General features: G+C 43.0%; 1 protein-coding gene across 5 annotated transcripts in view; it reads left to right on the forward strand.

The window, feature by feature from the left end:
• Positions 1–23,225, forward strand: part of Osmr (oncostatin M receptor) — a 53,157-nt gene that overhangs the window by 25,903 nt on the left and 4,029 nt on the right. For all 5 annotated transcript variants that reach the window (XM_057789926.1, XM_057789927.1, XM_057789928.1 and 2 more), the window contains exons 6-17: positions 284–419; positions 1,086–1,237; positions 3,011–3,153; positions 3,750–3,903; positions 6,826–6,902; positions 8,150–8,372; positions 10,779–10,958; positions 12,034–12,138; positions 13,969–14,142; positions 16,364–16,531; positions 22,363–22,444; positions 22,870–22,942. In XM_057789926.1, the coding sequence (XP_057645909.1) occupies positions 284–419; positions 1,086–1,237; positions 3,011–3,153; positions 3,750–3,903; positions 6,826–6,902; positions 8,150–8,372; positions 10,779–10,958; positions 12,034–12,138; positions 13,969–14,142; positions 16,364–16,531; positions 22,363–22,444; positions 22,870–22,942 (1,667 nt within the window). The remainder of the gene's footprint in view (positions 1–283; positions 420–1,085; positions 1,238–3,010; positions 3,154–3,749; positions 3,904–6,825; positions 6,903–8,149; positions 8,373–10,778; positions 10,959–12,033; positions 12,139–13,968; positions 14,143–16,363; positions 16,532–22,362; positions 22,445–22,869; positions 22,943–23,225) is intronic.

Consider the following 23,225-nt stretch of genomic DNA (forward strand, 5'->3'; position numbering starts at 1 on the left):
GAATCAAAATGGAACTCCAACCCCATTTTCAGATAGACAGAGTTGCCAATCCCATGCGCTATTTTGACTACTCATCCCCAAGGTACCCCAGAATGGGGGAGTATAGCATGGGGAAGCTCCTGAAATGTGCCCCTTTGAGGCTATGGATCTAACTACTTCCACCACCTGATTCCTTCTTGGTTTGAGGGACTGTGTGTTAAGACCCTAAGCAGAACCTTTCTGTGACTTGCCATGTAATGAAAGGGGTTAATTAGATCTCTCATCTTCTCTTTTGTATGGACAGAAATACTCGAGGAGCCCAAGAATTTTTCCTGTGAAACCCAAGACTTTAAGACTTTGAAATGTTCGTGGGAACCCGGGGTAGACACTGCTTTGGCTTGGGATCAACAAGATTCTCAAACCTACAGTTTATATGAATCGTGAGTCTGCTCTAGTTACGTCATCTGCAGGTTCTTCAACACACGGCAAGTGGTTCTCACTTAGAGAAGACGCACGCACTCTTGAATGTGTCTTCTTTCCTCTGGATGGACTTCTTTCTACTACCCTGGATAGTTAAACTTATACTAAAGTGTCTGTAGAAAAAGTCCAACTCCACTTCACAAAAAACACATTGAACACAAGGAGAGCTATACCGAGACATCGCAGAAAATGTGTCCAAATATTTCAGAACCGCTTACAGGAATCACAAGAAAATCTTTCAGTGTCTGCAGAGGTGTAGGACCTTCTACCTGATTGTTCGGAAAGAACATGTACAATAAAAATAATAATAGTTGATTGTGTATCTTTGTAATAAAATAGTCTTATCTGTTGATATAACTTTCCCTAATTTTTCTAAATTGTTAAGAATATTCAACTAGATTAATTGATGTCTATACCACCCACAAGAAAATTTCATCACATATAGAAAATTCATTGAAATGTTTTTATTTTTTCATTGAAAAATAAATACATAAAAATGTATTTATTTATTCTTTGAAATGTTTCATATATTGGTGACAGAAAATTCCAAGGGATCAGTATACATCTACTTTGATGGAAGTGTTTAAACCCTGTCTTTGCTGTCTTGTTTTGTTCCATTTTTTAAGGTTCTCTGGGAGACATGAGCTTTCTGACCACAGAAACTCGCATACCTGGCAAATCACCAAAGATTCACAGGAAACATATAACTTCACACTCACAGCCGAAAACAACCTAAGGAAAAGAAGTGTCAACCTAATTTTTAATCTGACCCATAGAGGTGAGACTGCAATGCCGTGGCCCATGATGGTCATTAGCATGTTATTTTATACAGCGAGACCCAGTGAATACACTGTAGATGTTTCCAACCATTGGAAAACTAATTTTTGTAAAGGGAGACTTTTTTCTGTTTCACCTGGTCACACTGGACCTGTTTCTCTATGCCCGCCAGTCCTACAGTTGCTTATAAGATAACTACTAAGAGCTTAATATTAATTGTAATTGTTTGGCCAATGGCTCAGGCTATTTTTGCCTAGCTCTCTTTTATAAATTAAACCACTTCTACTGCCCCATATATCACCACAAGGCTGTGCCATTACCTCTGGTATGTTTCTCCTTAAGCTGCTGCTGGCGTCTCTCTTCTCTGGTGGCTACATGACATCTCTTTGACTCAGCCTTTTTTTTTCTCTGCATCTTTGTTTTTATTTCCTGCCTATCTATTTTCTGCCATCATCAACCAATAAAAGCAACACACGTTTGCAGCATACAGAAGGACACCTCTCATCAAACCCCTGTACTTCTATTTGCTCACACTTACCCTCATGGATGCGTGCGTTCTCAAGCTCCTGTTTTGATCTTATCTCAAGGCTCACTGAGCTCTCTAACAAACTTGAAAACTAGCATTCCGACGTATACTTACTGCACAGTCTATTCCAGAACCTCTCTCTCTGTCCTTTAGCCAAAATTGTCTGTTGCTTTAAACCATGTGTAGCTCAAATCCTAAAGTGAGAAAAATCTGAGGATAGAGACCAAGAAACCCCAGAGAACTGTAATTAATCACTCTTCCCTGTGGCAAATAGACCATCAGGGCAGTTTTCAGTCCCAGCCCCAGTCCCCACCCCTATCCTCATATAGTAAGAAAGGAAGGCAGGGACAGACCATGTAACCATCACCGCAACATGTGGTTGTGTCTTTTTCCATACTGTACTTTCCAGCTCTAAAACTTTAAATTAATTCTTTATTTCGTTTCTGCAGTAACTATCTAGTTTACCTTTCATTCCGCACACTCTTCCCCCTTCCTTTCCCCCCTTATTAGTTTCAGTTTCTCTGCTGAGAACTGCTCTCCATCTACGCATTTCATCTGTTTGGCTCTGGCTCATGGACCAATTTCAAACTCTTGTGTAGCAGTTGTATCCCATAGGTCACTGGCGACATCTGTTGATGATCGTTTCCCTTGGCAACTGGGTGCTATCACTCTGGGATGTTTCGTAGATTGGATTGTTTAGGGTTGTTTCCTTGACACTGTTAATCTTATTTTAGTTAGACTCGGGTTGCATTATAACCTTTCTCCATTGGCTGTCTTCTTTAAGTTTTGACTCTTACTCCATAAATTTTTTATTTTTATTTATTTTTTTACTTTTTGAGACAAGGTTTCTCCGTAGCTTTTGGTTCCTGTCCTGGAACTAGCTCTTGTAGACCAGGCTAGCCTCCAACTCACAGAGATCCGCCTGCCTCTGCCTCCCGAGTGTTGGGATTAAAGGCGTGCGCCACCACTGCCCAGCTCCATAAATTTTAAGAGTCTACGCATAGTTACATTTTGTATTTTACATCCGTGTCTGCTACAATATAACATACATACGGCCATTAGTGAGTGAAAAGGATTGCATGCTGGACACACTACATTCTGTCAGCAAGCCCAGCGCTGTTTCTCTTTTCTTAAACATAAACAAAAAGTACTGGTGACCAGACAAGTGACGAAATGAATTGTCTACTTACTGAACTCTGGTTTGGATCTGCTTGAATTCTTTTTTGTTCCTTTTTCTCTTGTTAATAGTTCATCAAAAGCCTCCCCATGATGTCACCCTTGAAACACTAAGTGCTACAGAAGCCAACATGACCTGGAAGGTGTACTCCCGTGGGGACAACTACATGCTCCTGTGTCAGCTTGAACTCCAGCACGAAAGAGAAGTGATACACGTAAGAACATTCCGTTGTTTCCTGTTTTAAAAAATTCTTGATGTACCTAAAGAGACAGAGGCCAAATAAGCTTGTTTTTGTTTTTGTTTTTAACCTTGGGTGTCACACACCTGGAATCCTAGCATTCAGGAGGCTAACTGGGAGATCACAAGTTTGAAGCTAGCTTTAGTTTACATAATGAGACTCTATCTGTGAGAACAGCCAAAATACAAACAAACATGTCTTATTTCAGGCCAAACATGCTGGGCACACCTGTAATCTTAGCATTTGAGAGACAGAGGCAGGAGGATTACTACAAGTTGGAGGCTAGCCTAATGTATACAGTGAGTTCCACACTAGCCAGGGCTACATTACAAGACCTTACCCAAGGCGAAAAAGAACAACCTAAAAATAAGAAAAATCAATCAGCCAGGCCTTTATTTCAACATTAGTTCATAGTGTGGATTATCTGTTGAAAGGGGTCCTGAAATGGGAAAAAAGCCTTCACCTTGAAGAAGACCCAGTCTTGCTCCAAAGCAGAGATGCCACCCTTCTGATTTGGCTTTGCAACACAAATGCACCCATAGCCTTTGTTTTTCCCTTGCCTCTTGATGCAGGCGCACAATGTTTCTGTCCACGTGAGTGGGAACTACCTCTTCAGTGATCTGGAGCCGGACACAGAGTACGAGACTCGTGTGCGCTGTGCGGATGCCAACCACTTCTGGAAATGGAGTGACTGGGCTCAAAAGGAGTTCAGCACACCCGAGGCTGGTACGTCGGGCTCCCTGGCATGGAACTCACAGACTGAATCTCGCGATATGCTTGGGTCAACTTCATTCAGCTCTCTCATTTGTACCGAATGCTGAGAGCAAAGTATCGAAGGAAAGGGAAAGTCATACTCCAAAAACAGATTAAATGCGTAAGGAGCAAAGGCATTTGATAACAATGTTATTTCTAGTGTACGCTTTCTCAAGTAGTTTTTTTTGCTATTCCTGGGTTCACATTGGATTTTTTTTTTTTTTTCGGTTTTTCGAGACAGGGTCACATTGGATTTGAATATAAATCTTATCTTGAAGTTTTGTATGAAGTATCAGGAAGTAAATGAAACAATGGTCTGATTGCTGATTGCAGTCAACCATAGTTTTCTAATAGAGATAAATTTTTGTGTTCTGTGTCCCATTATGGCCCTTCTTTCATAGAGATATTTTGCATCACATCACTGTCCCCTCAAACATAAAAATAAAGAACATAAAAAAGATGAAACAGTTTCATTTTGTTAAATTTTATGAATGTATGACAACTGATGTAACACGCACCATGTTACACACAGACAAAAGGTTGAGGAAGAATTTCCTTGAAAAAGTTGATGTCCAATGAGAGTAGCTGTAGTTTTCCTTCCCAACTCAGCTGAGATTGGATTCTAGCCCATTCACAGGCTAATTGTAGCGATGTCTTGAGAACGCATTTGAGTATGAGTTGTGCCTTTAGGGCCTCACTGGAGAACGGAGCCACCCATACCTGTGAGTCTCCATAAATGAGCTAAAACGATGTCAAGGCCTAATATCTGCTCTCAGCAGTATTCCTGGCAGTCCTTGTAGTGGAGGAAGCCTGCACGTTCTCTTTGATTGTTGGTCAGTTCTTCCATTTATGTCCAAGTATGACCACAAAAATAAGACAGAAATTTTGGTTCTTTGTAGAATACACAGTGTGACGCAAGTATTAAAAAAAAAAAATAAGCAAAATGAATTTGGAACTAAAAACTACATAGCCATCTTGGTAGCGCTTCCATCCATTTTTTAAAAGTAAAAGGCAACAACGAAAGATGCATTTCGTTAGAGGTTTAAAGTTAATCACATTGGTATTGTTATTTTCTATCATAAAGACATAATGTCTATGAGCATCTTTGTTGAACTCAGGCCTGCGACTTAAGCCTGAAAGTGACCATCAGTTTCCTGAATAATGGCATGGCTGAGAACCTGTCAGTCGTATGTTCCAGTGGCTTCAGCCCCATTTTTTCAGATTTTGAGCAGTTAGCTTAGTCTCTCTGACCCTCATTTCCTTTATTGGGAGAATGGAGTCAATAAGAATGCCATAAGAACACCTACACTACAGGAAATCAGATGAGCAAATGTGTATAAAATAGTTGGAGTGGGCATGACACCTAATTACCTTTCTATACATTTACCTACTGTTTTATGTACATTAAATCTGCCCCAAAAAAGTTTTAAGGGGAGGTACCCAGAGTGGTCTTGGGTAAAAACACTGGTTCAGCTAACTGGGGGAGTATAGCTCAGTAGTATAACTCTTGCCTAGGATGCTCAAGGACCTGGGTTCAATCTCTAGCACTGAAAAAAAATATAGGAAATAGATGATTGATAGATAGATAGATAGACAGATAGATACAGATTGAAGATAGATAAATACATAGAAGATAGATGATACTAGATAGATAGATAGATAGATAGATAGATAGATAGATAGATAGATAGACAGATAGATACAGATTGAAGATAGATAAATACATAGAAGATAGATGATACTAGATAGATAGATAGATAGATAGATAGATAGATAGATAGATAGATAGATAGATTGAAGATAGATAAATACATAGAAGATAGATGATAGATAGATAGATAGATAGATAGATAGATAGATAGATAGATAGAAGATAGATAAATACATAGAAGATAGATGATACTAGATAGATAGATAGATAGATAGATAGATAGATAGATAGATAGATAGATAGATATGAAAAGAGGGTGATTCCTCCTTCTAAAATCAATGGATTAAGCACAGATGTAGTGCGAATCAATTCTCAGTTTACATAAATTTCTAAATGAAGTACAGAGAGAAGAGACTGCGATTTCTGAGCAGACTGCTTTCTGGGCTTCTAGTCCACCACTCACTCTTCCATCAGTGTTTCTGAAGCTCACCCTAAGGCCTAGGCCCAGAGCCTGATGCTAGGGTTTCAAAGTCAGATGAGCCAAGACCTGGCCGCTGTGATTCCATCTTCCAGTGGACTCTTGGAAGCAGTACTTGGTGCCATGACTTGGGGATGGGGAATCAGGTTCCCTGTGTATTCACAGAAGACAGTTGGCAGGATCAGGAAGCAGAGGGAACAAAGAAGCATTTCCAGGTTGTGACTCCAGTGAGGGGCAGCTGGAGGACATCCTGAAAGCTAGCGAGAATCCCTGTGTTCTGTACCCAGAGACCTAGAACAGTGTGTCTCTGTCTCAGCCTTGCACGTGACAATGAAAATTCTTTGGTGGCTTCCAGATGCTCTGGAGCTGAATTGTAAGTTTCAAGTTTGGAATTGCATCCAAGGGCAATTGACCTTTAATTTTAGAGCACCTACTATAAACTTACACGGAAATGTTCTCAATGTAACATAGTATTGGGTGCAATGAATATAGACAGTGAGAATATTTAAAGCCCACCCTATGAGTGCTTAGTGTGCAGTATGGCTGTGAACCCATGGGCAGAAGTCACAGAAAGGGAGAGGGTTGACTAGCAAGCCCCAGGGAAGACAGGTAACGGCCATGTCTTAGAAGAGCAGCTCTCAACATGTGGATCAAGACCCCCACAGGGGCTTGCGTAGCACTTGGAAAGTTGAGAACCACTGTGTTAGAAGGACAGGGGAAACATGGCACGAACATGACCCGGGGACTTTTCTTTGCTTAATTTCAGCTCCCTCACAGGCTCCTGATGTGTGGAGACACGTTTGGTCAGAGAATGGAAGTCATTTTATGACCTTATTCTGGAAGGTAAGGTGTGCAGCTTCAGGAGCGACTTATGGCCGCTGCACGGCAGTGTAACCCCAGCCGGAAGAAACGGTGATGTCAGTCTCACAGGGCTGTCATCAGGTAGAAGGACCCACTCCATACCTGCTTCCTAGTGCTGAGGCTACAGTTTCCCTGAGCCCATCTCATAGCTGATGGTCAATTCTGATGGCTAGAACCTTTTCTGTATGTCCAACTCAGACCCACTATAACTTTTCCAAGAATCAAGACAAGGAACTATACCTAGAGTCACATACCCTACTCCTAATTGTATGTAAATACCAAAGTTTCAAATCGAGCTATTGATTTATAATGGAAGATCAACATTACCCTTCTGCCTGGCCCAATACACTGCATGACAACCTGGAAGGTCAGCTTTGCATTCAGGGCTCTGAGATTCCTCAGTGTCATGTACCAAAACATGGTAATAAGGATACGGTTGGTCCCTTGTCACAACCCCTTCAGCTTTTCTTCTGCCCTTGAGTTGGGCACAGTTTTCCGGGCCTCTGCATATACAGGTATGACTCTGCTAAGCCTATGTCTGAGTTCTCACCATACCCCAAGGGGAAAGCTGCAGCTTGATCTGAGATCTGGGGTACACAGAGCAGGACACAGACTGTCCCAGGGAAAGCAGACCTCAGGAACCACTGACAGATGCTGGCCTGGGACTGTGAGGGCAAGGACTTCTCTGTAACCATGAGTATCTTCTAAAAGAGGGAGAGTATGCTAGGTGGCAGGGGTCAGGGTGAGAAAAGACTAGGTACAGGGACGCCAGGATGCGGGTTCTTCTAACAAGGACCCTGGGTGCTGGTTCCACTACTGCATCTTCTCTAAGGTGACTTCCAAATTTTATTTCCTCCAGATCTAAGGAGTCTATATTCCTCTTGACTTTTGACTCAGTCCCTGGTATCTGGACATACTATAAATTTTTAATATTATCTCTAAATGATTTTTGTCTTTGTTTTCTTTAGTTAGATTGAAAGGTCTGATTCTAAGCTTGGTGTTGAGACAATGTCTCTGTTTAAATGTGTGAACTGCATTTGTTCTAATATCTTTATATGTGTGACTTACTAATAAGTGTCTGTGCACGTGTGTGCACACATAGGCATGTGTATGAGTGGATATGTTCTTAGGTATATGTGGATTGGGCAGCTGATGGATGGAAGATATGAAAAAGTAATTGAGTAATTTCAGAGTGAAGCTCATTTTAAAAGGATTATCATTTTTTTCAGCCACTATTAAAATCACAGGCCAATGGCAAAATCGTATTCTATGATATAGTTGTAGAAAATCAGGATAGACCAACTGAATCAGAGCACTACCGTGTTCAGGCACCAGCCCTTGGCAAACAACTGAGGCTTGACCTGAGTTCTTACAAGATTCACATCACGGCCAACAACCGCATGGGTGCGTCGCCTGAGTCAGTGATGATCCTCTCTAACGATTCTGGACATGGTGAGTCGGCATTGGTCAACTTGGCTTCCATTCTCAAGGAAAATATTGGAGATATTTCCAGGTAGTGACATACTAAATATAAAACCACAACTTGAGGCAACCATGTGCAGTTAGGCACTTCCTTTGGAGCTGGGTGTAAGCACAGGTTGAAATGTAACGGTGTCTTTACAGTGACCCAGCCCACTCTCTCCCTGGATGCTTCTGAGCACTTAAGAGATGATCTAAAATTCATTTGTGTAAATCCCACAGCAGCCCTCTCTGAGAGCCAAGACAGTGCCCAGGGATTTGTGACTTATGGGATTTGCACCATATTTTCTGCGTGTTAACAAATACCTTCCGTTGTTGTCATCTATAAAGAGTTTACGGAACTGCCATGCTCATAGAGCATGCCTGTATTCACAGCGCTCGGGAGCCTGAGGCAGGAGGTTCATGAGTTCGAGGCCAGCCTGTACTACATAGTGAGACTACGTTGAGGGAGAACAATGGTGGGGCAAGGGAGCCCAAGGACACCCTAAGGAGAGCGGATGTACTCTTCTTTGAGACACTGTAATTTGGCCAAGTTTGTAGAATAGCAACAGATGATTAGCTGCCAATCTCTCAGCCAACTGAAGAATGAGCCACTGGGAAGTGATCTCACATCTAAACCCAAGAATGACATCAATGTCCTTCTTGACTGAGCCACAGAAAAATCCTGGCATAGCAAATCCCCAGTCCCCTGCTGTGATACAGTGCACATGTGAACAAAAGGCAAAAGGAATTGACACGTTGAGGTCATTCACGTACGTTGCAACAATGCCATCCTTCAGTTCTTGCTGTTAAAGGTGCCAGGCTGGTGAGGCCATGAAAGATTGGTTCCATTCCGATTCAGTTTAAATTTAAGCTAAGTGAACCAGATCAGAAGGTGTCTTAATTTTAAAGAGAACTGTCCTGTGTGAAGAGTCAGTTCTATTGCTTTGGAGTAGGGTCACATTTTGACCCGAAGACTGAAGAACTTTACCATTTCCACAGAATCCCACTAAAGCCTGCAGTTCAGAGTCTCTGGGCATCCTGTGTCACCCAGCAGTTCTAATGACCAGTTAACATAGGCATGACACTAAGCTGCTGTTCATCTTTCTGGGCCATGACATTGTTACATAGCAGGAGCCCCCACCCAGCAGGGTGTACAGCTCTAGGTACAAGGTAAAGGTCGTTGAGGTGGTTTCCTTGGGGAGTCAGCTCCCAGTCAAAGTTGACCTACATGGCTTCCTCACCTTCCTCCATCAAAGAAACCAATCCATCTCACACCGCAACTGACATTTCCCCTTCGCTTATGCATAGACGTGAGAAAAGTGCTTGGTAAGAGGAGCACTGAAAACTCAGAATTGTGGGAACAAGCTGGTTTATTTCAGGACTTTAAAAAATCGGTGTGAACCCAGGACGGCCATTAATGGAAACGGCAAAACAGTTTTTGTAACCCTAATACGAGTCTTCTCTTTGGCTGAACAAGCAGGAGAATGCGACCCTACACGTCCATCCGGGTCTTACTTTTCCCTCTGTCATTGTACAAACAAAACCTGCACTGGATTCACCCAGATGTTTTACATACTGTTCATTTAAAATGAATCAGGAAAGCTTGGCTCTTAGTAATTTGGACTCATGCTTTTCGTTTGGCCGGTGGCAGGGAGGGCTGTCTTCAGCCAGCTGTCAGCAATGTTCTAGTGTTTTCTGTTCATTGTAGTTGTGCCTGAGTTTACTGGAGGCATCTTTGAAAATGAGCCACACAAATATATTACAAATGAACCATTTAGAGCAGACATTCCAAACATAGGGTCCTGACACTAACATGCTGTGTCCTTGAAGCTGCAAATGTCATTTGAAGAATGGAGATCATGAGGAACACCTGCCCTCGATCCTGCGTAGCAATTAGAGACTCTCACTTCTGAGATACTGAGTCAATCTCCCATGGTTAGGACAAAGTACCTGAGGGACACAACTTTTACGAAGATAAAGTTGGTTCAAGTTCATAGTTGGAGAGACGGATATCATGGTTGGTTAGCTTGGTGCTTTTGGGTTGCAGAGAGGATGGATTTCATGGTAGTTAGCTTCTGGGAGAGCAAAAGCAGCTCACCTCAAGATGCCCTTGAAGCAAAGAGAGGATAGAACCAGAGTACCAACATCTCCTTTTATAGCATGTCCAGTGATCTAACTTCCATCTTCCACTATTGACATCTGAAAGGTTTCCCTATTTCCAGACAGTGCCAGAAACTGGGGACCAAAATTTTAGGTACAGAAGCCTTTAAGAGACATTTTAAACCAAAACTATAAAAAAACATTGCAAGTGTTTGTTAGTTTATTTTCTTCCTTGGAAGTTGTCAAAGAAATCCAGTGAACGGAATAAGAAGTATTATTCTATATGTTTCTCTACAGAAGAGGTCCGTGAAAAAAGAATTAAAGGTAGAAAGGATGGATTTCATATTTCTTGGGAGCCCTCATCTAGAGATGCTTTAGGCTATGTTGTGGACTGGTGTGAACATTCCCGGGACCGACACTGTGACTTGCAGTGGAAGAAGCTAGGTCCCAATACCACGAGCACCATGGTCACCTCAGGTGAGAACTCAGCCCTCCTCCTTGCATGTCCCCTCAGACTTCTGTTCTAACCTACAGATACGGTGTGCTAGGCTAACAACTTTGAAATGACAGATCCAGAGTGGTTGCTTGGAGATTAGATGTCATGAGAATAGGTTCTGACCTTTGGATGGAAAATCTACTGCAGCAGATCATTAAAATGTAGGCCCAAAGTACAGATTTTAATAATTTTCCCCTCTAAATTAGAGGGACATTGGAACTGTGTGCAGGACGTTTCTACAGATGCAGAGAACAGAACATACTTGGGCCATGTTCAGGATACAAAGTTGATGCAACCAAAGTACCAGCTTTTAGTTTCAAGAAACTTGTAGGCATGAATGCTCACCTCCCTTACCAAATCTACAGCTTGAAGATTCCTGCTCTTTCAGGGGAGTCAAAGGGGCTCCAGTGAGTGGCGTAAGCAGGAGGCACAGGTGTGTACCATCTATTAGGCTGAGGGCTGATGTGGAAATCATCGGGTTCCAGAAAGTGGTGGAGGCACCTGAAAGATTCAGGGGCTCAAGAACTTTGCAGCCAGACTACAGGGCTACAGGGGAAAGAGGAAGAAAGGAAGGGAAAGCCAGGCTTTCCAGATTCTGAGTTTTAGTGGGAGGACGGCAGGTAAATACTGTATGGACTTTCTATGTCAAATGTCAAGTGTTGGAGTAGGTGGTGAGTCTGGCTGCTTCGGCACCACTTCTATGTGCATAGGTGAGGCCAGGCTGAGGGTCCTGGCTCCAGAGTGAATGACAGTCTTATGGTACTTTCCAGACAGCACTGTGTTCACAACATGGAAGATTCTGAGGCCTAGTAGAAGGAGGGAAATAGAGGGATAAAGAAAAGATCTTGAAAAAGAAACTACTAGAGGAGTGCTCACTCAGTGGTCATCCTCTCTACCGGAGGAGTGCTCACTCAGTGGTCATCCTCTCTACCGGAGGAGTGCTCACTCAGTGGTCATCCTCTCTACCGGAGGAGTGCTCACTCAGTGGTCAGCCTTTCTCTCCAACTCAGATGATATCATTCTGTCTTGTTAAAATCCTTGCCTTCTCTCCTCCAGATGCTTTTAAACCAGGGATTCGTTACAACTTCAGAGTTTTTGAAAGATCTTGGCAACAGGATGCCCACCTAATAGAGAGACAAACAGGATACACGCAGGAACGGGGTAAGTAGACAGCGTTTACAGGCCTCGTGGAGACTTCCTTGTTCTGAGCCATCCACATACTCATAGCTTTGCGTTTGGAAGACTCCCTCCCCAAGCTTAATTTTATGGTCCCACTTATTTTAGAAATTACATTAAATTTTTAAAGCCATATAAATGAAACATCTTCATTAAAGGTGATTTATGAAATGTTACATGAAAGACGATGTAATTATTGCTAATTTTAATACCCAAAAGGCCAATATCCACTTATTGTTTTATTATACACTGATACCTACTTCTCTATATGGATAAATGGTTTTAAATAAAAATGGGATTCTACTCTACAAAGTTTGTTAACTGCTTTTCTTGATTAATGCCATGAAACACTAACTGCCCACAGTGCTCCTTCTGTGATTGGAAAGTAACCTCTCTCTGTGTATGCCATGTCATACGCAGGTATATTATAGGTGTATCATCAGACAATTTAGGATGATTATAGAGACTTTTCACTGAGAAACTGTAAATTTTATCTCCAAACATCTTGTAGCTTCAAGTTGTAAACCTCTTTTTTTGTGACCATACTTTTGTGCCCAGTCTGAATTGCTTTCGTTTCAGCTAAGTCTTTGCCTATATCCATAAGTGTGTGTATTTATGTGTGTGCATGTGTGTGTGTGTGCACATGCGTGTGCAGGTACAGATCAAGTGGAGGCCAAACAGTGCCTCTATCATTCTTCGGGTGCCATATACCAAGCTTTTTGCATTTATCTCTCACTGGCCCCGAGCTCATCAAGTAGGCTACACTGACTGGCCAGCAAGCCCCAGGCATCAACCAGTCTCCCCTTCTACACACCATGGGCTTTCAAGCAAACACCACCGCTCTCAGCTTTTTTCATGTGTTCAAACTCAGACTCTCATGCTTAAAAGGCAAACATTTACCAAGTGAGCTATCACCCCATGCCGGCAATGATCGTTTTTAAATGAATCCTAGAAGCAGAATCCTGGGGTCAAAGGACTTAGGCTTCTGAAATAAGCTTCTCATTTCTTGTAGAATTGCTGTGAAATCAGTTTCTCTGAGAATTACCCCATCTTACCACCAGGATGAGGCTGCTCACTCTCCCCACTGGAATGCTTGGCATTCAAGTCTCTGGACACTGAAGATTTTGGTTGTCTCAGCAATTAGACTGACTCTAAAATTCTTCATTTGGGAGAGCTGATCCAGTATTCACAACTGGTGGAGAGAAAAGGAAGAGGCATGACACTTGTGAATGTATCTCTGTGCAGACAGTATGCGAAAATGTGCATGTGTGTGCGTGTGCATTGTGTGTGTGTGCATGTGTGTGTGTGCGTGTGTGCATGTATGTGTGTGTGTGTCCATGTGAGTGACGGGGCCAGGATTCACCCCGTGCATTCCCAGAGTGTCTGATAACATGCATTGCCTTGTTCTGGTAACCGGATTCTTCAAATCCCCTCTCACATCTTTGAACCCATCTTGTCTCTCCTGCTCCTTCCTCTTCATATCTGTACATTCTCTGATTCAGAAAATACTGTTGAGACTTCACGGACAGAGTCAAGACCTTTATTTTCCCTCCCCTCTCCCATGATGTCTCTACAAATTATTTACTCTCTCTGGGTATTTAGGTCTTCATCTATGAAAGGTTTGAAGGAGACAATTACCCAACTCCTTCCCAGTTCTCTTAACCATGTCTAGGTGTTCATTATCGGGGGGAAGACAAGACTCCTTAACTTGACACAAGCTCTTAGTGTCCAGAACTGCCTATGGTCTGTTTAGTTTACATACGTGCTCTGAGACCCCAAATCATAACGTGTTCTTATCCCATCTTCCTTTCCTAGCTCCTCTGGAGAACCCGAAAGTGAGCGTTAGTAACTCCACCCCCAATTCCTTCATTCTGAACTGGCCGGGTTATGCCAGCAACTTCCAGTCTGCTTTTATAGAAGGCTACCATGTGTACTTGAAATCCAAGGACATGCAGTGTCATCCAAAAGGGAGAAGGACGATTCTTCCAGGTGATGCTTGCTCTTGTTCACCTAGGCTCATCGCACTGTTCAGAAAGCAATGACATTGATGCCGAGTCAGAGCCCTCACGTGACCGGGCTAGGATAGTGACCAGGCTAGGGACCAGGCTATGTTCTCCCCATGTCATTTTAGAATCAATAGGCAAACAAAGGGGGGTGTGAGTGTCAGAAGTGGTATTTTAATTCACTTCAAAAATAATGCGGGTCTGACTACCAGCCCCTTAAGAAATCCTTATGCTTAGAAAACTTGCTTTTCCCAGTCCCTCCTTAAAACCAATAAGCAAAAAAAAAAAAAAAATACCCAAAACTTTAGCAAATATTACTATTATTACCATTATTATTATTTACTTAAATAATGCTGAGTCCAAAGCCAGGGTCTTACATGTATGATGAGTTAGAAATCTGTCTGTAAGCCACATCTCTGGCATTGGTTGATTTTCTTTCCTTGAGTGTGTTTATTATATCTTGCAGGGTTCTATGCCTGTAGGATTATCATTTCATTTTTTGCTTATTATGGCACATCTTGAAAAAAATCAGCAAAAGTATAATTTGATTGGAGATGGAGACAGAAGTTTCTTTCCTACCTGGTCTCACAACTGTTCATTTCCAAAGAAGCACACAGAGGCTTATAGTTGACTTATTAGCTCAGGCTTATTATTAACTAGCTCTTACACTTTAAGTTAACCCATAATTCTTGTCTATGTTTAGTCATGTGGCTTTGTACCTTTGTTCAGTAAGGCATTCTCATCTTGCTTCCTCTGCTTCTAGATAATGACTCATCTCTGCCTTTCCTGTACCCAAGATTCTCTTAGTCTGGTAGCCCTGCCTTCCAGCCTGGCTACTGGCCAATCAGCATTTTATTAAACTAATATGTGTGACAAATCTTTACTATGTACAAGAGCATTATCCCACAGCATTTCCCTTTTTTTTCTTTTCAAAACAAGAACTAGAGAACTTACATATGCAGAAATCCTCAGAAAATTGCTGTAGGTGTGATAATGCTGATTGACCAGCAGATGAAGCCAGTGTTCAGTTGCCTGGTTCGAGTGAAACTGAGAGTTTAAGGTATACTAAAGATGCTGGTCAGCAGGTGTCGAGTTGCACACTAAAGCAATCCAGGGATGCTGGTGCTCAGGTCCTACTTGTTCCAATGTTGGTAACCTAGGGATTTTCTAAGCCAAACACAAAACCAAACTGAATGGATTTTTGTTAAAGAAAAAAATGGAGCAGCTGACATGTGCTGGAGCAGGGTCAGATGTGGTCAGGGTGGCCGTGCAGTAGGTATGCATGGGCACAGTAACCACGGGAAGCTGCAGTAGCTGCATGTGGTAGCCACACGAGGGGTTAGCAGCAAGCCGCTGGGATCACAGGAGCCACAGAAAGCTGGGATGGGTGAACAGGAAGTTGTGAGCAGATGGGTGGGGCGCTAGTTTTTCTCCTGAACCCAGGTTGCTAGGTTTTGGTCAAGTTCTGGCCTGTGTAGCTAAAAAGCCTCAAATGGTTTTTTCATGAAGTCATACCCCAAACATTGGGCACCAAATGTATCATGAATAATAAAAACCCAGAGACAGATTTTGGGGTTCAACCTGAAGACCAGAAAAGCAAAGCAGTCAGTCACTGGCTCTTACCTCTACCTCAGAATGAGAATGAGCCTGAAACCTGTCTCCTCCGGTCTTACATTCCAATCTAGTGCTGGGATTAATGGCGTATACCACTACCATCCGGTTACTATGACAAACTAGTTTAGCTGCTGGGATTAAGGGTGTGTGCCATCACTGCCTGGTCTGTATGGCTGATCAGTGCAGCTGTTTTATTCTCTGATCTTCAGGCAAGCTTTATTTATTAAAATACAAATGAAATATCCCTTTAAGAGGTTGGTTTAAAAATGCTGATGGTTCCAAGACAGCTGAGGCATCTGTGTCCAGCTCTCCTACGAGGTCTCTGCCACATGCTTTTCCCTCTTTTTCATAATAAGTCAGGGTTCCATTTATCCCAGACTGGCTTGAATTCACTACTTAACTGAAGATGACCTTGAACTGCCCTTGCTGCTGGGCTCACAGACCTGTGTCATCCTGCCCTGTGTGTGTAGTGTTGGGGATTAAACCCAGGGCCCATGCATGCTAGGCAAGCACTCCACTAACTGACCACACACAGGCCCTCTCCTATACCCTTCCTAAGATTTTGTTGATAACAACACTGTTTTTAATCACAGATATGTCAGTGCTCTGTGAGTATGACATCGAAGACCCCGAGCAGAAGACATTCACGGTGGGAAACCTTCAGCCAGAATCCACCTATGAGTATTTGGTTGTTCCGAACACCAGTGCTGGCCTGGGTCCCAATGAAACGTTTGCACAGGTCACAACTCCGGATGAGAACTGTGAGTTTCTCCAAATCAAATGTTTCCCTCAAGATTGAGTTCCTATGTTTTGTCTAGATCAGCAAGTTTCAATAATTTCTTCTCCCCAACCCTTCCTCCTCCACACGTAAGTGTTATCCAGAAGCCCTGTTCCAAATCCCTGGGAAAAGCGGCAGTAACCTGACCAATTATGATCTAGAACCTTCTTCTCATCTTTCTCGCTGACCCAGGATGTCTGTCTCTAGGAGTCAGTCTCAGGGTGACTTGAAAATCACAGCGTGTTTAAGAGTTGACTTCAGGAGATCTGGCAGCTTCTCTCCCCAGTATGGCTGGTCATGGGCTGCCTCCTGCCTCAGCCTTGCTTCTGCCTGGTTTTCTGGACTGACTGGTGGCTTTTTGCTCTTGTAGGGTCTGAGGGTAGCTCCAGTCTGGCGGTAGATGGAGCTGGTCCAGCTCTGTGGTTGTGGGTTCTGTTGGGGAAGGGGTCAGGTGAAGAGATATGTTCTTCTAACTAAAATGCATTTGACTTGAGAGGGAGAGGAAGGAAAGAGGAAGGGACATGGTAGGAGCTGCATTTCCATCTCAGTCTCTGGCAAGCACTGACAGAAGGTGGGGAGAGAATATATCTGAGAGAGGACTCAGGGGAGAATGTCTTGGGATGAACTCTTCTTAGAGAAGCCCACACCAACATTCTAGAGAGTCTCTTACATTCTTCCTGAATGCCTTTCTTTCTTTTCATCCCAACGCTTAAAGTCGATAATAAAGACACCTGAAAAGCTTCAACTCTGCTTCAACTGGCTCATGCTGAAATTCTTTTTGGGTGTGAAATCAAGACCCACCTTTGAGTGGTCCTTCAGGATGAAGGGAAGTCTCGCTGGAGGCGCTTCTAGGCTCCCTCTGGCTGCACCACAGTTGCCAGCAGGATCTGGAGCTTTTGAGTGTGTGTGCTGGCGGAGTGGGGGTGGGGTTCCACTAAAGAATCCACAGAAGGGCCAGACCGAAGAGACCTTGAAGACACTAGTCTTCAGGAACGAGATAGGTTCAAGCTGGAAATTTCCAGCATCCTTCACACAGCATCCAGTCACTGAAACCCGAGTTGTTGGGATGGGACGGCCACACTAGTTAGGATGGTAGGCATGGGATGCCCTGATTGGTGTCCCAGACACACACAGCTGCAGCTGCAGACAGTAGTGATAACTGCCCGAGAGACTAAAACATGATCTGATGTCTCCAAACCTATGTCCAGACTTCAAATCAGATGAAGATTTGAGTCAATGGTTTACGGTATGTGAGCACTGTTGTCGCTTTGAAGTAATTTCGTTGAAGGAAGAGGTGATTTTTTGGCTTGTTTGTTTTTTTGTTTTTGTTCATTTGTTTGTTTTTGAGAGTGGGGTATCATGTAGCTCAGGCTACATAGCTAAGGATGAACTTGAATTCATGATCCTCCTGTCTCTGCCTCCCCAGTGCTGGAACTGTGGGCATGCTTTGCCATGACCAACTCTTAGTGTTTTAAAATTTTTTCTGTATTAATTTTCTTCCACATTTTGAATTTATTTGATTTGTGCACATGCATGTGCATATACGTGTACACAAACTGATAACTTTATATTTTCAAGATTTTATTAATCTCTGTGGTAAGCCTTATGACCTGAGCTTTATTAGTGATACTGATTGTTATTAATAAGAAAGTATTTCAGTTATTCACAACTTCCCTGACAGACACTTTGTACATTTTAAAATAGAATGTTATGTGATTCTGCTAACTGCACCTCAGTCCTTGTTAAATGGGAAAAATTTACACTTGCTAGGAGGAAACTGGTTTGACAGAACAGTAAAAATGAACAGAAACACTTTTAAAACGCAATGCTGAAATTGCGTAGCAGTTTTGCCCATTTTTTGGTATCTTTTAACAACAGGACCCTTTCTTCGTGAGTTGGTACTTTCTCTTTGAACAATGGCTAGTTTACTAAATAAAGACAGAGAGGTCAGGAAGCCTGCTTCGAGACCTCCCGGGTCTGCTATCCTGCTTCTGCTTCTGGACATTGGAACTGTTTCCTCTGGATTTAACAAGCACACTGGCTTCAGGTGTTTCCCTACCAAATAATGGCTCCACTTAAGATTCCTTTGGTTGATGAGGTGTGGAAGTAGGACAAGCTCAGAAGAAGGTGTTCCTTGCGTTTTGATCTTTTTCCTAGGCTGGTGAAATGCTGGATGGTGGCACAAGCCGCAGCTCCAACAGCCAGGGCCATTCTGAGGGGGCCCAGTGGCAGTCTGCGCAGCTGCTGTGAAGCCCGGCTGTTACAGGCTGGGTGCGTGGGCTGCATCTTCTGTAGCACTTAGAACTCAGGTCTGTTTGTCAGGATGCACATCTGCGAGTACCTTTGCAGCCCTCAGTGTAGAAGGAGGTTATGTCCTGAAGGTTTGTTTTCAAAACTGATCTGAAAGTAGTACTTGAACTGAAACAAATAGAAAAAAATCTAATCTATTCTCTCCTCTCTCTCTCTCTCTCTCTCTCCCTCTTTTTCCCCCCTCCCTTCCTCCCCCCCTCTCTCCTTCTTCCTCTCCTTTTCTTTCTCTCTTGTTTTTCAAAACAGTGTTTCTGGCTGTCCATAGATAGGAAAAAAGTTGACAATTCAGGCAATTTAGGAAAACTGTTATCATTAGTGTCATCCAAAGGAAGTGTCGCTCCACATTGAAAATATATACTAAATACAAATTATGATAAATATATATTTATTGATATACAGCTTAAAGAAATGTCTGTATTCACCCTGCCCCCCTTCCACCGAAAGCACCTACAGACAAGTATTAGAATGCCCACCATCACGAGCCTCACAAACTGGAAGTATCCACTATCCATCCCCCCGACAGGATAAATAGCTCTGCTATAGTCACACAATGGAGTATCATAGAGCAATGAAAACAATCTCTACGGCTGTGAAAATGCTATGGTGAAACTTGCACGTGACCGCAGACAGGTGCGCTCTCTGCTGTGAGGCTCTGTTACAGAGTGTAGAGAGAGAAGGCAGCCCCACTCTGAAAAGACCAGTCTGTGGGTTGCTTGGAGATAAAGAGTGGTTGGGGTCCCTGGGTGATGCTCCTCTTGATCGGTACAATGGCTAGGTGGGTGTGTCTAGGTAGTGACAACTGGGCTGAATGTTAATCTGTATCTCCATCCACCTCTCTCTCTATTTCTCTCTCGCACTCTCTTTCTCTCTTCCCCGTCCCACAGGTTAAATATGCTAAATTTGAAATTCCACATTTCAAGTTTCAAATCAAAGCATTTTGAGGGAAGCAAGAAAACTTAACTTCTGGCCACATGTAATGGGACACTGAACATACCGCATAAAATTACCTTCAGGCTACACAATGCAGATGAATCTTGTATGAATTTTGTAATTAGACTCTCTTCATACATCTTACCATGAATATGCAAATATTCTCCAGTTCAAAGCAATCTGAAATGCTAAAAATCTCTGGCTCCAAGCATTTCTGATAATAGATACTTGTCCTCTGTTTATTCTCCAATAAAAATACATAAATCCATACTTTTACCAAATTTTAAAACTCAGTGTTAACACTTAAAGGCCTGGTCTTGAGAGCAGGTATCCGCACCCCAATAGTGTGGGTCTCTACCCAGGGTAGTATCCCTTCCAAAACTCAGGCACTACCCAACACCCAGTGCCCAAACCAACACCCAGTGTCCCCAAACCTACACCTGGTGTCCCCAAACGAACATCCAGTGTCCCCAAACCAACACCCAATGTTCCCAAATCAACACCCAATGTTCCCAAACCTATACCCAGTATCCCCAAACCTACACCAAGTATCCCAAACCAACATTCAGTGTCCCCAAACCAACACCCAGTGTCCCAAAACCTACATCTAGTGTCCCAACCCAATATTTAGTGTCCCCAAACTTCTACCCAGTTTCCCCAAACCAACACTCACTCAACATCCCCAAACTAACACCCAGTATCCCCAAACTAGCACCCAACGCCCCAAACCAACCCCCAGTGTCCCCAAACCAACCCCCAGTGTCCCCAAACCAAGTTATTTTTTCTCATGCTGTGAGTCCCGGGTGAGGAATGAGAAGGGCAGGAGAGGCCCACACATAGAACAGGACCATGTGTCTGTGGACACTGTCCTCAGAGCCTTCCAAGCTCAGGAATTTGTTTACATGTGGCTGAGTGACTGATTAGTTGAACTGAAACAAGGAGAGTATTTTAAAAATAGTCATGTTGGATACATTTGATAAACAAAGCAGATTATTACAGGAGGCTAAGATGAACACGAGTAATTTAATGTAAGACTAACTAGAAGTCTCGTCTCCATGTCCAGTCTGCAGCCCACAAGTCCCATGTGTAGTTGGCTGGTTTTTCTTTTTTTTCTTTTACTCTTTGGGAACCCTCCACACAGTTCCCAAATAAATACATTTAGATTTAATCTTATTTATGAATGCCCAGCCTTAGCTTGACTTGTTTCTAGCCAGCTTTTCCAACTTAAATTATCCCATCTACCTTTGCCTCTGGGCTTTTACTTTTCCTTATTCTGCATCTCTTCCTTTCCTTCTTATTCCTGGTTGGCTGTATGGCTGGGTGGCTGGCCCCTGGCATCCTCCTCTCCTCCTTTTCTCATTTCTCCCTTTCTCTTTTCTTTGGAATTTTATCTCTCCTATTTATTCTTTCTCCCTGCTTGCCCTGCCTATCCTTTCTTCTGCCTGGCTGTTCAGTTCTTCATTAGACCAATAGGGTGTGTTAGGCAGGCAAAGTAACACAGCTTCACAGTGTCAAACAAATACACACATAAAAAACACGACACATCTTTGCATCATTAAACTAATATCCCACAGTATAAAAAAAATGTAACACATCTCAAGTATTCCACAACGCATATGTATGTACTCCGGGACATTTCCAAATATGGCCCAATTTACTTAAAATATTGTGACTTTTTAATGTGGGGGTTTTCTTGGTAACTTCAAAAAAATAGTTTCAGGGTATGAACTTTGTAGGTGACGGTGTTGCCACAATATCAAAAGGTAGGACCTCCTGAACTCAGCCAGTTTTTAATGGACGATAAGCAGCTGTAGAGCCTCAGTGGCAAACAAGTATTGTCTTCTGATCAGGAGTCTTGCATCAGCATGATTTGGCTGTCTGGGTCACCCTGACTTCCAGGCTTGCGTCTGAGGCAGGAATAGTTCATATAAAGTCACGTGCACTCTGGTTACAGGGCAGCAGTACCCTGGGCATGTTCTTTCCATGGGGAAAGAAGAGAATGACTACGTGAGCATAATTCAGCCCCTGCCTGGACCACAGCTCTGATTCATTGATCAGCATACCAGCTGAACCCCCAGGCAGCAGCCTACCACAGAGCTAGGGTGGGGAGTGAGCGACTGGGCACTCATGCTCTATTCTGTCAGACTTGAGTTTGCACTCTGGAGCGCTGGCTGACTGCAAAAGGCTCCCTGCAGTGGTTTTTGTCCCATACAGCCCAGGCTGGCCTTGAACTTATTATGTTGTGGAAGGTGACTTTGAACTCCTGGGTGTTAGGAGTGTTAAAGTATGCACCACTATATCTATCTTAGTTGTTTTTTTTTTTCCCCTTCTGAGCCAGGCAGAAGTAAGAATAAATTTTCCCTGTAAGTTTAACTCAGTTAAATTACTGTCAGTCTAACAAATAAGACCTATTTATTTATGAGAAGTGATTTTTCAGAGTTAAAGCCATTTTCAAAGCTCATATTAAATCTTGCATAAATACATATATTGAAGGAGCAGTAAACGTGGAAAGTGCCTCACACTCAAAACTGCTTATTCTTTGCAGAAACGATTCCTTCCCTTTGTCTTCTTTAGCCCACAGGCTGCTGCAGATCATATTACCCATGACTCTCTGCGTCCTGCTCATCATCGTTGCGTGCTACTGGAAAAGCCAGTGGTAAGTGCGGAGGAAGCCTTTATCCCAAAGCTAAAAGTAAACCGTGAGCTAGGAATGGTATGGAAAATGTGGGGAAAGAACGATGAAAGGGGGGGCTAAAGAAATGTAGGCGAGCATCTGTAATTCAGTTGACAGTTGTGCCTTCGGGGCCAGCAGGCGGGGAAAAGAACCACTTCAAAAGTTCCTCTGTGGCTGTAGCTACTATTTATGCCACCTTTTGCTTGGCAACTTTCTACATGCTTTCTCTGAATGAGCCATGGAGTGCCTGCAGTGAGGCTGTAGGTACCGTAGTTATCTGCATGCAGCCCAGCATACGGTAATAAAAGCAAGGAACGGTTAAGTCACTTGCTTCATAGAGGATACTTCGGAGCTCTCACTCCTAATTCCATCGAATTGCTCATCCAGTCTGAATTTCACTCTTCTAGGGTGAAGGAGAAGTGCTACCCTGACATTCCGAATCCATACAAGAGCAGCATCCTGTCACTGATAAAATCCAAGGTAAATGTGGGGATGTTGTATGTATAACATGTGGAGGACTAATCCAGCCGGGCATGGGGGCACCCGTTTGCCATCCCTACCTTTGTGAGGTTAAGGGTAAGGGGATCCTTATGAGTTTGAGGCCAGTCTGGTTTATATAGTTATATAGTTAGTTCTAAGCCTTCCATGCTACATAGTGAGATTCTCTCAAAAATAAAGTGTGGGGAGGCAGAGGCAGGTGAATCTCTGTGAGTTCGAGACCAGCCTGGTCTACAAGAGCTAGTTCCAGGACAGGCTCCAAAGC

Source organism: Chionomys nivalis, chromosome 15 (genome assembly GCF_950005125.1).
Source record: "Chionomys nivalis chromosome 15, mChiNiv1.1, whole genome shotgun sequence".
Taxonomy (NCBI): domain Eukaryota; kingdom Metazoa; phylum Chordata; class Mammalia; order Rodentia; family Cricetidae; genus Chionomys; species Chionomys nivalis.